The sequence below is a fragment of the Talpa europaea genome (genome assembly GCF_964194135.1).
Source record: "Talpa europaea genome assembly, chromosome: 15".
In the NCBI taxonomy this organism is placed as follows: Eukaryota; Metazoa; Chordata; class Mammalia; order Eulipotyphla; family Talpidae; genus Talpa; species Talpa europaea.
The window spans coordinates 44,848,641-44,862,081 of NC_140083.1; the positions used below are offsets into that span (position 1 = coordinate 44,848,641).

Below are 13,441 nucleotides of genomic sequence, written 5' to 3' on the forward strand. Positions count from 1 at the left end.
AGCGTTATCCCCTGTTAATATTTGGTGGTGTTCTTGATTGTTCTTGATGTTTTTGGTATAGGTGCTAGTACTGTTTGCAGCCATCACCACCCATCTACGTTGATATTTTGTCTTAGGACAGATTATGCATATCCTCTGTAAATATAAAAACTTTTTTTTTAATACTTCCATTTTCTGAGACTTTCTCAGATCTTGATTTCATTTCAGTTTTGTTTCCCATAAATGAATGTATTAATGAAGCCAGTGTAACCTGTGTTGTCACCTAATAGGGAACTAATTTCTTATATTATGCAATTTGTAAATACATCTTGAGTTTTAAGAACTCATGTAATTCATCAACCATAAAGTTTTACCAAATAAAATAGATCTAATTCCATGAGTTTCTTTCTTTTCTGATAATTGACTTGGGTATGCAGAGTAATATTATACCAGAAGATGGTGCTCTAAGATTATCTGCTAAGGAAGGATTTAAGTTCTCAGTAATTCATTTGAGATTCATAGAATTATGAATAGTGTTGCAAAGAACCTTAGCGATAATTTAGTAATAACATTATTTGATTAAAAAAATTAAAAATAGAGCGATGTAGTTCAAACCTATGATTATTTTTTACTTAATCTTTTACTTAAATGTCATTCTTCAATATTGTAACAGTTTCTTTTTTTTCCCTTTTATTTTTGTATGGTCTTTCCTAAATTTCAAGCTTTGATTTTCTTCACTTAATGAGGAAATTCTTATTTTCCTGCTTGGAATATGAGGAATGTAGTTAACATGCTCAGTGATTTATCTCAGAGCTATCCTTTCAGTAGTTTTTTAAAAAATCAATTTGCTAAGTGAAATTTATTCTTGTTGTTTTTCCAGATTTTTTTGGGAGGGGCTTGATTATTTTTAATTACTGCACTGCATTCTGAGAGACTTCACCTAAGGGTAATATAATTATAGAAGACCATACTTAGTTTAAATACAAACATTTTTTTCTCAGAAAGTCTGGCTCTTCCTCTCTTGAAGGACGTTGTTTATACCTCCATTGAGTCTGTGATGTATCATAGAGTAGTTCATGACAGTGCTTTGTGAACCATGAAGAAGGATTACTTTTTTAAAAACTTCTAATCTGTCATGAGCCACTGCTTTTGAAAAAGTAATATAAATAAATTAATAGAAAAGCATTAGATTACATAGACACAATTATTCTGTTAAATTGCTTAAGCGTTTCCAAACTTACTCTTAATTTCTGTTCTTAATCTTATTAGATGTGAAAAATTCTCTGGTTGATATTCTGTGAACTGCACTATGAGGAGTACAAGTTTAGGCGAGAGCTTTTAAGAGTCCTAAAAGGCTTCAGTGTCATTCTTCCCTGCCTACCCCAGATTCTCACATCCAGAGTGCTCTTTCTACTCTAGTTTTTTTGGGTACTTGACTTTGTGTTTTTAAATAATGAGCCATGAGCTACCCCACTGAGGCTGAAAAGGCCCCTGAAGAAATTCAATATCTGTATTTGATTTTTAAAAAAGATTAAAATATAAATTGATGGAACATTAAGATGTTTATCTTAGCTCAAAAGGCAGCATTGTACTTAGTGGGGAAACAGGAGACGCTTTCCAGTTAAAGTCAAGACCAAAGTGGTCTTGATTTTCACAGCTATCACTTGACACTGCATCAGGGGTTCTCAGCCCTGATGAATGACAAGCCCCGTGTTAGACATGTGACAGAACAGGTAGAAACATTAGAAGATAAGATCATCGCTACATGCTGTTGACATCTCTCTAAACTGAAAAACCCAGAATAACATAATTACAAACTATAATGAACCATGAAGTATATGGCTAATTTGAAAATTAAAGTATAGGAATCCCAATTTTTCCAAGGAAAGACAAACTAGTATTTTTGCTGACTGACCCAGTAGTAGTTCTCCTGTGGCAGAGCATCATATGACAACCTGCTGAAACTGTGCTGATGTGCAGACCTCTCAGTTAATCAACACCCACACCTAGGATAGTTTTTGTGCTGGCATAATTCCAACTCTGTGATAGCAAAGCCTAACGTCTTCAGAATGAGTCAGTGAGTCTGTCCCTCCTGTAAGTACTTCAGTTGCGTGAGAGACTCCACGGGCACAATGGAGCGCTTTTCTGGAATGTAATCTTCAAGACTGCCAGCCATGCCGCTGGATGGGGAGACTTTTGAGACTCTTATGTCCTGCTGGAAGGGGTCCAGTTACTTTTCCTAACAAATCTCTGTGTGTGTCATTTGTGATGCCTGTTTATAGGCTCTTGAATTTCGTAATATACAAATAACATCCTTTTAGATGGCTCCAGTTAAAATGGTGTTAAAATAGGTACTATACCAAAGAACAAACTTGAAGGAAATTGGCAAGATAGATAGGAAGAAAGTTTTAATATGCTAATGAGAGGACAGTTGAAAACTTGAAGATAGAAAGTGATACATGTTCTTGGATGAGAACAGCTTATAAAGAGGCCAATTATCAATGAGAATTGTAAACTATAAATATACACAAAATGGATACTTTTCTACTTCATCTCTATACGATGTAATTTTTGTCCGGCATATTGTTTTTTACTATTTACCTTTATTTTTATGTGTGTATTTTTTTTTTTTTTGGTTAGATTTATCTATTTCAAATGATCTTTGAAATAAATGCCAATTTAAAAGATTAGCAAATCAGTTTAAGAATAATAGTGATCCTGGCACCAGAAACAACAGCTAACACGGAGTATGTACTGTGTGCCAGGTGCTTTCTGAGGTGCTCTTAGGTTTCTGTTGACAGCCCTCAGCAGCTCTACAGCACAGTCTCAGACTCGGTTACTGAAACCATCTGCATTTTACGATGAGGGCACAGCAAAAGTGCTTAAGCTTTCATGTACTTTCCCTTTCTTTCTTGACTTACTAGTTTTATCACTGCTAAGTATAGCTTTGGAGATCTTCTGCTATTTTTTCCACGCCTGCTGGCCATCCTTCCTCGGTTTTAGGGGTATGATACCAAGAAAAATTTGCCTTTTTCTTTGTTGGCCTGCCATAATTGCTGTGGGAGGAATGGGAACTATCAAGGTGCTGCTGTTTTAAACTGGATGTCTGAGGGTCTTTTGAATGCATTTCCAAACAGAATGATATGACAACTGTCCGATTACGATGGGGGGACATCCTTATGCCCTTGCTTAAAAAATACAAGTTGAACATCACATGGGGTGATCAAGATCTGCTGAACATCATATTTTTTCATAATCCAGGTAATCATTTAAATTTTATTCTTTGCATTTAATTTATAGTAGGGCATAGGTAATAATTAGTAAAAAATGAAGAAATATATTTGATTTTAGCTTATATCAGTGGTTATTACTATTTATATTTAAGACAGTAAAACATTTTTAAATATTGATTTATTTGGGCAGTAGCTAAATGCCAAACATGTTTCACTGTTTTGAATTTTATCTTGTAAGAGTTGTGTTTTTAAACTACATCTTTTGGAAAAGTGTTAAATCTGTGAAATTAGGGTTATTTGCTTCATTGTTTTGTCTTTCTTCATGCAGAAAGCCTTTTTGTTTTTCCATGTCAATGGAATTATCGACCAGATCATTGTATATATGGAAGCAATTGCCAAGAAGCAGAAGAAGAAGGAATCTTTATTCTTCATGGGAACAGAGGTGTTTACCATGATGATAAGCAACCAGCATTTAGAACTATTTATGAAGCACTCAGAAATGTAAGCATTTGTCTGTGTGTCTGTGTGTATAAGTACTTCCAAGCCTATAGAGAGAGTTATAAGAAAGAACAGTACAAAGAATTAAGAATTTGGCATCATTTACTCAAGTTGATCAGTTATTGATGACGTAGTTTTTGGAGATGATGGGTTTAGAGAGTGAGATCCTTGGGTTTACTTGGGGAAAAGTTTCACCAGAGCTCCCCTTTCAACGGCATGCAGTGAGTTTCTCAGGCGAGTTTAGTCTCTACAGAAGAGAGACGTTAGTTATATTTAAAAAAGCAGATTTATTAGAAAAAGGGGACAGAAGAATAAAGTACACTTGTATAGACACAAGCGGGCAGAAAGAGCTGCCCTGAAAGGGACAGGTTTGCTGAGAGAGGCCTGCATGGTTGCAGACAAGCAGCCTTGAGGAGAGCAGCCTCTGCTGAGGGAGGTCAGAGAAGAGAAGTCCAGCATGGTACAGGTCACGGGGCAGGCAGGAAGGCTGCTGCCCTGTGGAGGTGGGCACAAGCACAGGTGCACAGGAGGACTGCTGCCCTGTGCTATTACAGAGTCTATACTGATATCGTCGTCTTCTCTTTGGGAGGAGCTCACTGCTTTGTGGAGTGGACTGATTGCTGCTGATTTTGGATAACTACGCAGAATCAGAAAGGGTGGGAGATTCCAAAATGGGCCCAATCTCTAGATCTTTACCCTCAGGTCTGTGCTCTCAAAGCTTCCTACAGTAGTCTGATACCTGCTTAGGTCTTATGCTTGTAATAAGGCACTGGCGCCTAAGCTGGGTTAATGGTCATGTTAATCCCCTCTACCCCCACTTCCTTGTGTGTCAGGTTTTAGTCTTGTGGTGCCTCCTTTAAGTTTAGGTTTTCTATTCTTTCCTCTATCATTAGTATTTACCCTATATGCTTTATCATTGCTTTTTTCCTTTCTCTCTCTACACACACACATGCACGCACGCACGCACACAATTTTTTCCTGGAACATTTGAATGTTGATTGTATGGACTGTGCTCTTTTACCCCTAAAATCTTTAGCGTAAAGAACAAATTCTTTTTTTAAAGCTTTCGTTCAGAAGCATTTTTTTACTTTTAAAGATTTATTTATACAAGAACCAGGGTACAGGCCAGATGTGCGGGAGGGTGAGAAGATTCACCAGGACAGAGCGGGGACCAGAACAGGCAGACTGACTGAAACACACTGCTGAGGGGAGCAGCAGGCGAGACAGGAGAGGTCTGTGGTGCCATGTGGGATTCTCCCTGGCAGGCCAGGATCAAACCCACACTGCAGAAGCTGCAGACAGCTTCATAGTGCTGCACTCAACCGCCTGCGCCACCAGGGAGGCCCCACCAATTCTTTTTTTAAACACTGTAGATAACAAGTTAAAAAAATTTAATATTGATACAGCACTTTAATCTACCATCCATGTGTCTTTTCTCACCTATGGTTTAAAACAGTTTCTTGGTCTTTGTCTTCTATGACTTGGACATATTTAGAGAACAGTGTCCTTTCAATCCCCCCTTTAAACATTCCTTATGATTAGGTTCAGGATCTGCTTCCTGTTCAGAATGGTGGATAAGTGACGTGACGCTGAACTGCCTCTCGTTGGTGATGCTGATTTTGATTGAGTTGGAATGTAGTTTGAGTTCTCCACTATTGTAAAGTTACCTTTTTCCCTCTTGTCAGCATTTTATGGGGAGACTGTGAAGTATGTGAGTGCTCTGCTCTCATCAAAATGACCCTACTGGATTTAGCATACATCGTTGGTTCTTGTTTAAACCAGTCTCTTCCCCTTTCTTCTAGTTAAATCCTGTTCCTAACATCAGCACATTTTCTCATTTGCTTAATCCTGTAAGACATTTATTTATTTTTTATTTATTTTTGTGGGACCCTCACCAGTGGCCGGGAACGAACCTGCGCTGCAGAGGCTGCGGGCAGCCTCGCAGCCCAGCTCTCAACAGCTGCGCCACCAGGGGAGGCCAAGGCATTTAAATAATGTCCAAAATGTTCCATTTATACCATCACCTTCATTCCTCTCCCTGCAAAAAACCACCCAACTAAAAAAGTTCAGGATTTATTTCCCATCTTCCCTTCTCTTCTCCCCTGCCCCTTTATCCCCTCCTAAGGGTGCCCATGCAGGTGTGTTCTCAACACTGTTCAGAAGCTTGGGATTAGTTCTTCCATCCTCTTTTCACTGACATTATGTTACTCATTTGAAATACACAAGGGATCATTTGTGTTAGTATGCTTTCAGTTTTTGTCCTTTGACCCCTTTTGTTCCTGTTGATTTAATTTTAGTTTTTCAGCTATGTGGAATGTTAATATATTCCAAAAGTCAAAACTATATAAAGGTTTATTCTGAATTCTCACTCCCACCCCATCCCTTCCACCTCAAACTTCACCCCAGAGGTTACCAATTTCTGGTCTGTTCTTCCTGTGTTTCTGTTTGTAAGATGAGCAGATTTCTGTGTGTTTTGTAATTGTTTTTTTCTTGCATGGAGGATAAATACTGCTTTTGTTCATTTTTCTCTTTGCTTTTTTCCCACTTAAAATAATCTAGGTAGCTTCCTCATCTTTTTTTTGTGTGTGTGTTACACTTGCAAGTCACTCCATTTTGTATGTGTACCAGAGTTTATTCAACCAGTCTATTATGTTTGGACATTTTTGTAATTTCCCCTATTTTGAATTATAAATAATGCAACAGTGTATAACTTTGCTCTGTGTGTGTGTGTATTTATGTTTTTGGGAGATGGACCTTCAGGGTAAATTTCTGGAAGTGGGATTGAAGATTCTGCTGATTTCCCCTCCATGGAAATTGTCTGCATTTCTGTGAACAGTTTGTGAGAACACCTGTTCCCACAGTTTTAGCAGTGGAGTGTATTTGGCTTTTAAAATGTTGGTATTCTCATAGGTGAGAAATGGAATCTTGGTGTAATTTTAATTCATATTCATTTTATGAGTGAGATTGAGTATATTTATATACTGATATATTTGTTTCTGAGCCATTTTATTTTTCTTTTCTGGTGAAATTTTTTTCAAGTCTTTCACCCATTGGGTTTTTATAAATAAATTTATTGAGACATAATTTATATACCATAAAGTTAACCCATTTGAAGTGTATAATTCAGTGATTTGGGGGACGTATTTACAGGGGTATCCACCTAACTTTCATGTAAATATGCTTCATTCTGCTAGATTCTGCCTGATCTTATGTGGCTGTGGAGACAAAACAAAGTACATTATAGGCATGTTTGTTTAGCTAACAAAATGTGGTGGTCAGAGAAGAGTTTGAAGCCCCTCTTTGCTGCATTTTTATCACTGATAACTACAATCCTCTGACCTAGTATAGCCTCATTAATAGGATAAAAATACCAATAACCTGCTGTGGCAGAGGCTGTACTAGAACTGTGAAAGAGAGGCACTTGGCCTGACTGGTCAGAGGGTCATTGATGAGGAGGCATTTGAAGGGAGCACGAGGAAGTTTGCCAAATGGGCAAGAACTGCCTGAGAAAAAGGCCCAGGAGTCATGAAGGATGTGTGGGTGTTGAGCTGTTCCACTTGGCCTAATGGTGAAGAAAGGTGGGAGGTGACAGGGCTGGTGTGGGCGCAGAGCTGGCGTGCCATGTTAGGTAGTCGTCCACTGTGATAAGGAATTGAAGTTCTCTACTGGAAATTGGTTTTTCTCAGACTTAGTTTTAGACAGAGTAATCACTGCAGGCTGCAGTTTAGTATATAATTTGCTAAGATTCGTGTCTTGTAAACTTAGCAGACAGGGTTTCTGAATAATCAGTTTATCAGGATATAGCTACACTCACTAAAGAATTATGAAATTTAGTGTTGATGTTCATTTATTTTAATGTGGCAGACCTTGTATGTCTTAAAAAATCAATAGTGTATTTTAATGATGTTTTATCTTGTGTTGTCAGGAAGTGATAAAAATGAAGAAAAGTGCTTTTTGGGGTTCTGAGACTGCGGCATAGAGAAGAAACACATTCCTATAAAAATACGATTTCTTTGTTGCCTTCGAATATAAAAGTTCATTATTAAGGTGTTAAATCTCCCTAGTTTTATCTTTTCTTTGGTTTATAAGTATATACCTTTAAAAATACTGAAGAATGATTTTTAAGTTGATTAATTACACTTCATTTTTAAAAAAAATCTCTCATTTTTAAAATGACTTCAAACACTGAATTAATGATTTTTTTGTGTGTGTTTGTTTTGGATCTTTTTATTTTTTTTAAGATTTATTTATTTATTTTATACAAGAACTGGGGTATAGGTCAGAAGCACGGGAGGGTGAGAGAATTCACCAGAACCAGAGGGGGGAGCAGAACAGGCACATGGACCAAAGACACTGCTGAGGGGAGCAGCTGGTGAAGCAGGAGAGGTCTGCTGCGCCATGTGGGTTCTCCCTGACCGGCGGGGAATCGAACTGGTGCTGCAGAGGCTGCAGACAGCTTCACAGTGCAGTGCTCAACCGCTGTGCCACTGGGGAGGCGCTCTCTCTCTCTTTTTTTTTTTTTAAAGATTTTTTTTTTTTTTTTTGGTGGGACCCTAGCTGGCGGCCGGGGAACAAACCGGTGCTGTAGAGGCTGTGGGCAGCCTCGCAGTCCAGTGCTCAGCCTCCGCGCCACCAGGGGAGGCCCTTAAAGATTTTTTTATTTATACATACAAGAACTGGGGTACGGGCCAGAGGTGTGGGGGGTGAGAGAATTTACCAGAGACAGAGTGAGGAACAGAACAGGTGGACCTACTGAAATACACTGCTGAGGGGAGCAACGGGTGAGTCAGGAGAGGTCTGCTTTGCCACATGGGTAGCTCCCTGGCTGGGGTTCGAACTTGTGCTGCAGTGGCTGCAGATAGCATCATCGTTTGTGTCTTAACCCCTTGTGCCACCAGGGAGGCCCTGTTTTGGATCTTTATAGCTTGTCTCTATCCATTTTTCAACTTAATGAAGTTTATCAGATTTTATGGTGCTTTTGGTTAGTATTTTTATCTGCCCTTATCTATAATTTAATGAGAAGTGTGATTTTTTAAAGGAGTGCATTCAGACAAAGACATTTATGCAAGTTTCAGACAGAAACTTAGTTTTAGCCATTGAATACAGTGGACAATACGAACTATAAAGCATGTGAACCATTTTTAAATAAAATGCATAGCTGTGCCAGCCAGCAGATCCTTTTTTACAGTCTGTACATGCTTGTTATTAAATATTAGTTCTTGAGTAAGTAAAAAATAGTAAGTTTAAAAATTATAAATTCAAAATGAGAACAAAACATTTTATTGCTCTATATGGTATTTGCTGCTTCAAGTATTTCATTCTGAATTATTGTATTTCTTGGTGTTTCTGTATTAACTTGATTTACTTCATACCCTGCTCATATTTGCATAACTACTTCTGCCAGGGGGTCTTGAATGTTTCCCTTTCCACTACTTCCTACGGCTGTTGGCACATAGCATTTGTTGGATTGAGCTGCCATGTTTTGAAAACATCTTCTGTTTTTTGAAAATGCCTTGCATTGGCAGATTGTGGTTACAATAGCCTTTCAGTTGATGGTCTTGTATATAAAGCATGACCTTCCTAAAAATTTGTGTCTTGGGAAGTCTTCCTCTACTGCTGAACTGTGGAAATGGCGCTTGGAGGAGGGAAGTGGAAGGTGAAGGTGAGTCACCGCAGCATGAGATAGCAAAGACAGAGGCTTGCACGGGACCTCTGGGTGCAGGTCACATGACCTCTAGGTGGGTCAGGTGTGCACACTTTGGGCCTGGCAGAGGATGCGATATAGGACAGTAAACTGCAGGCTGTCTTCATGAAGGTTAAGTGTTGGTAGTTTATCAACATCCACAGTGGTCAAATCACTGGTGTTTTATGGTGACTAAACAAGCACTAATTCTTGAGGCACTCTTCCTATTTCAGGAGAATACTCATCAAAAGCTGTCAACTGCAAACACTTGGATTTATACCAAAATGAATGAACTGAATCTCAAGTACTTTATTTGTATCTGAATTAACTTTTAAGCGCCTTTGCTGTTTTCATTTTACTGTCATGCTGGTGTGAGGGAAAGATCACAGTGTAGCCTTCTGTCACTTTAGCTGCCTCCCCACCGCAGGTGTCTAGGTTCAGGGGTTCCTTGAATGGAGTCTTTTAGTTCAGTATCGTTTCATTATAATGTTGATGAGGAAAAAAGAAATCCCTTCTGCCTTCTGCTCAGGCTGTAGTTTCCAAGAATCTGCCAATGAAGTTAAATGAGGATTTCTTGTATGTTTCTTGTACATGTTGAAGTGATTCTTGACAGTATCATGATAAAGGTGAAAAACCTTGATGAAGGTTTCCTGCTTCAACTGGTGGCCATTATTAACTCCAAACAGATCTACATATAATATAATAACATTTGTTGCAACTCCCCATTGTAAAATGAGCTTCATCTTTCAGCAAGGTTTTTGCCACTGATGTGGTGCAGTGTTTTTGTTTATTTGGATGAACAGTGCTGAGTGCTGGTTGAGTGCTTGGAGCTGGGGCGGAATCCTGCCTGGGCCACTTACTTGCTCTGTAGTCATGGGGAAATGATCTCTCACCTTAGTTATTTCATTTCGTTTTATTTGAATTTTTTTTTCCTCCCGCTTAGGTAGCAGAAGGGATGATATATTTTACCAGTGTTATGTTCAGCCAGCTGAGAACAGAACTAGTCCAGAATGTCACAGGTCCAGGGCAAAGGACCAAAAGGGACTGGCTTTGGTGCGAGCCGCCTGGGTCTCTCCAGGGTGGTCCTGGCGCTCAGAGGGTGACAGATGTTCTAGGTTCACTGAGACTTGAGTTCTGGACAGTACTGGCGTGCGTTCCAAGGCATTGTGCCAGCCTGCCTTGTTTCTGCTCCTGTGGCTTCCATGGGAGCTGCCCATTCACTGGGTCATCTGCCTCATCTTTCTTCTGCACGTCAGCCAGCTTCTGGGTGTCTTCTTGCTCTGGTATCTCTGGGTCTTCTCTGCTCTCAAACATGTTCTTGCCACAGCTTGGCATGCCCTGTCTTCATTACTTCTCTGCAGAGCTATCCCTGATCACCCAGAGAGATTGGCCATGACTTTCTCCTTCTTTTAATGTGAGGTCATAGTTTCATTCCTTGAAAATACTTGTTGAGCAGACTTTTTGTGAGACTTTTAATGGTGGTTGTCAATGTTAAATGAAGTTGTTTGGATTACAAGTAAATTTATATATATGTATTGTATATGATATATATATCTTACATATTTGTTTTTTTTTCTTTCTCTAGTGTTCTTTTGAAGATGACAGCATCCGTTCCTTATTAAACCTATTAGAACTGGAACTACAAAAGACAGTACATACATACTGTGGAAAAATTTACAAAATATTTATCAAACAGCTAACAAAAAGCATAAGAGATCGTTATGATCGACCACCAAAGGAAAGGTGATTCTTGGTGACTGCTAAAATCAAGTGAATTAAAACAACAAGATCTCATAGGATGTGTGTGAAGGAGTAGTCTTGATTGAAATGTTGGGGAAGGAATTTATTCATCTTCAGAATAATTTTTTCACCTGAAGAAGTTAAATAAGGAATATATTTATATAATGAAGAACAAGATAAAGCCCCATTCAAAGACGTTTTTGATCTATGATGTTTTGTAATGTCATTTTAATGTTTTGCTGTCATTCCAATATTGATGAAAACCTTGAGTGGTTGTGGCCTACACACTTGGGTTCATTCTTATTCTCCAGTGAACAAGAACAGTCCAGGTGTATGGAAAGATGTACCTCATGCATGGTGGAAACACTCAAGCTGTGAGTAGAGCAATAATTTTACGTCAGCACTAACCTCACTTTAAAAGTGTGAGAAAACAGTTGTTTACAGGAGCAGAAAAGGTTCTGTTTCTAAAGAAATGTGATGTGACCGCTGTAGATATTGACAATCTTTGTGCCTTTATGCATTTCATCTCTGTTTTAAGATATTTTTTTGTGACAATCATGTTTAAGATAATTTCTAGATTCTAAGTAAGCTGCACATTTAAATTGAGCTATATAAGAAAGGGAAAGCAGTGAAGTTTTTGTTTCTCTGTGTTTATGAAATGTAGTATTTTCTTTTTGTGTATTCTAAAGTGTCTTGCCAAAATGAAAATCGAAGATTGTTCAACAGGTGTTTTGGGAAATTTTTTATTTTCCAATTTGTGGGACTGTAAATGAAGACTTTCAGCTTTACTGGGCATTCTGGAAACAAAAACTACTATGCTGATAATAAAATGAGGATCTGAATAGTATGCTTACGATGGCAGAGAGGGGATGGACCAAAATGCATAAGCTGCATACTTCTGTGAACAGTGATCTTAGTTACAATGGAGCAGAAAAAATGGTCCATTTAAACTTTTTTTCTTCTACCTCAAAGTGGGTTTACAAAACATTTTAGAAGAAGCAGATACTTCTTAGAGTCTTTAAGTTAGACCCCTTTCATGGATGATTTGGATTAAGAAGATTGTTACATCTGACTCTAGAAAAGCAATTTTGGTTGGATTAATGTGCGTATCTTCCTTATTTGGACATTACTTAAGACAGTTAATTTTTTTTTTTTATCTTGAAAACAAGAAATACATTACTTCCCTTAGTGTTCTGGACTGTTGTGTCATAGATTTTTGAGTACTTAGCATGTACTATGCTGGGGTGTAGGTCTCATTTTCCTAAGTGGTATATGATCATCTTCCTTTCTGTTCCCTTTTTGATACTTTAATGCTAAATAGATATGAGAAAATCACAGAGAACAAATACTGCCTATGAAAATAGTGGTTGGTGTCATGAGGACACAGTGCCCTCCGTGGGGGTGTGGACTCTGCAGAAAGAGCTGTCTGCTGTCTTCTGCAGTCCAGTCAGGGACACATAGGAAGGTGTGAGGCAAATGAGAAGTCAGTAGCCAGCCTGAAGCGCTCAGGCATGTTCAGAGACCACGAGCTCATACCTCCTGCAGAATGACCAGTGAATATACACGCTCGTGAGCTGTGCTGAAGCTAAGTTTGCTGAGTAGAAATGAGAATCCTAGAAACTTGGAGTTTGGAGGGCAGCCGAGTTTAGTTCTAGTGGCCCCTAAACGAGACTGTTGCCTGCCTAGCTAGATGAGACTTTTTATCTGAGGGGGCTTATAGGAAATAGATTCCTGGGCCTCACCCTTTGAAGACTCCAGAATACTGTGTTGAGGATGGAGCGAGCAAGCCTTGTTAAATGAAAGGATTGAAAAATTATACAAAAGTTGAATGAATACTACAGTGATACCCATCCATTGTCCAGATCAAACACTCTTCAACATCTTACCGTATTTTGTCATAGATCTTTTTTTCTTTGCTGAAATTTTTAAAGAATCCAAGACATGTTATTTCACCGCTGTGAGCCCTTTGGTAACTACGATGACACTGCAGCTCCTTTGGCTTCCTGGAGTCCAGCCTGTAAACAAACCCTGACTGTCTCCAGAGTGAGAAATCAGGATGCAAAAATAAGTCAAAACAGGATTCTGTCTTTAATGAACACTTCAGATGATTTCCATGTCAGTTTGGGAACCACTGGAAATTATTTTGCCAATGTGGGGTTGGACTTAGGATTTACCACTATGCTTGACACAGCTGATGGGTTGTAAACGTGATTCTGAAATATTGTACTAGAGAATACACTTGGGGTTATTGACAAGATAGGGATTTACATTATTAGTAAATGCCTTAGGTTGAATATCCTCAGAGATC

The 13,441-nt window shown here is 38.7% G+C and overlaps 1 protein-coding gene across 1 annotated transcript in view; it reads left to right on the forward strand.

Annotated features, from left to right (window-relative positions):
• GXYLT1 (glucoside xylosyltransferase 1) overlaps positions 1–11,140 on the forward strand; it is a gene marked incomplete at its 3' end in the record, with an annotated part of 33,064 nt that extends 21,924 nt beyond the window's left edge. Inside the window, exons 5-7 of the mRNA XM_084256464.1 lie at positions 3,117–3,240; positions 3,541–3,713; positions 10,979–11,140. Of these exons, the coding sequence (XP_084112590.1) occupies positions 3,117–3,240; positions 3,541–3,713; positions 10,979–11,140 (459 nt within the window). The remainder of the gene's footprint in view (positions 1–3,116; positions 3,241–3,540; positions 3,714–10,978) is intronic.
• Positions 11,141–13,441: the final 2,301 nt, after the last annotated feature.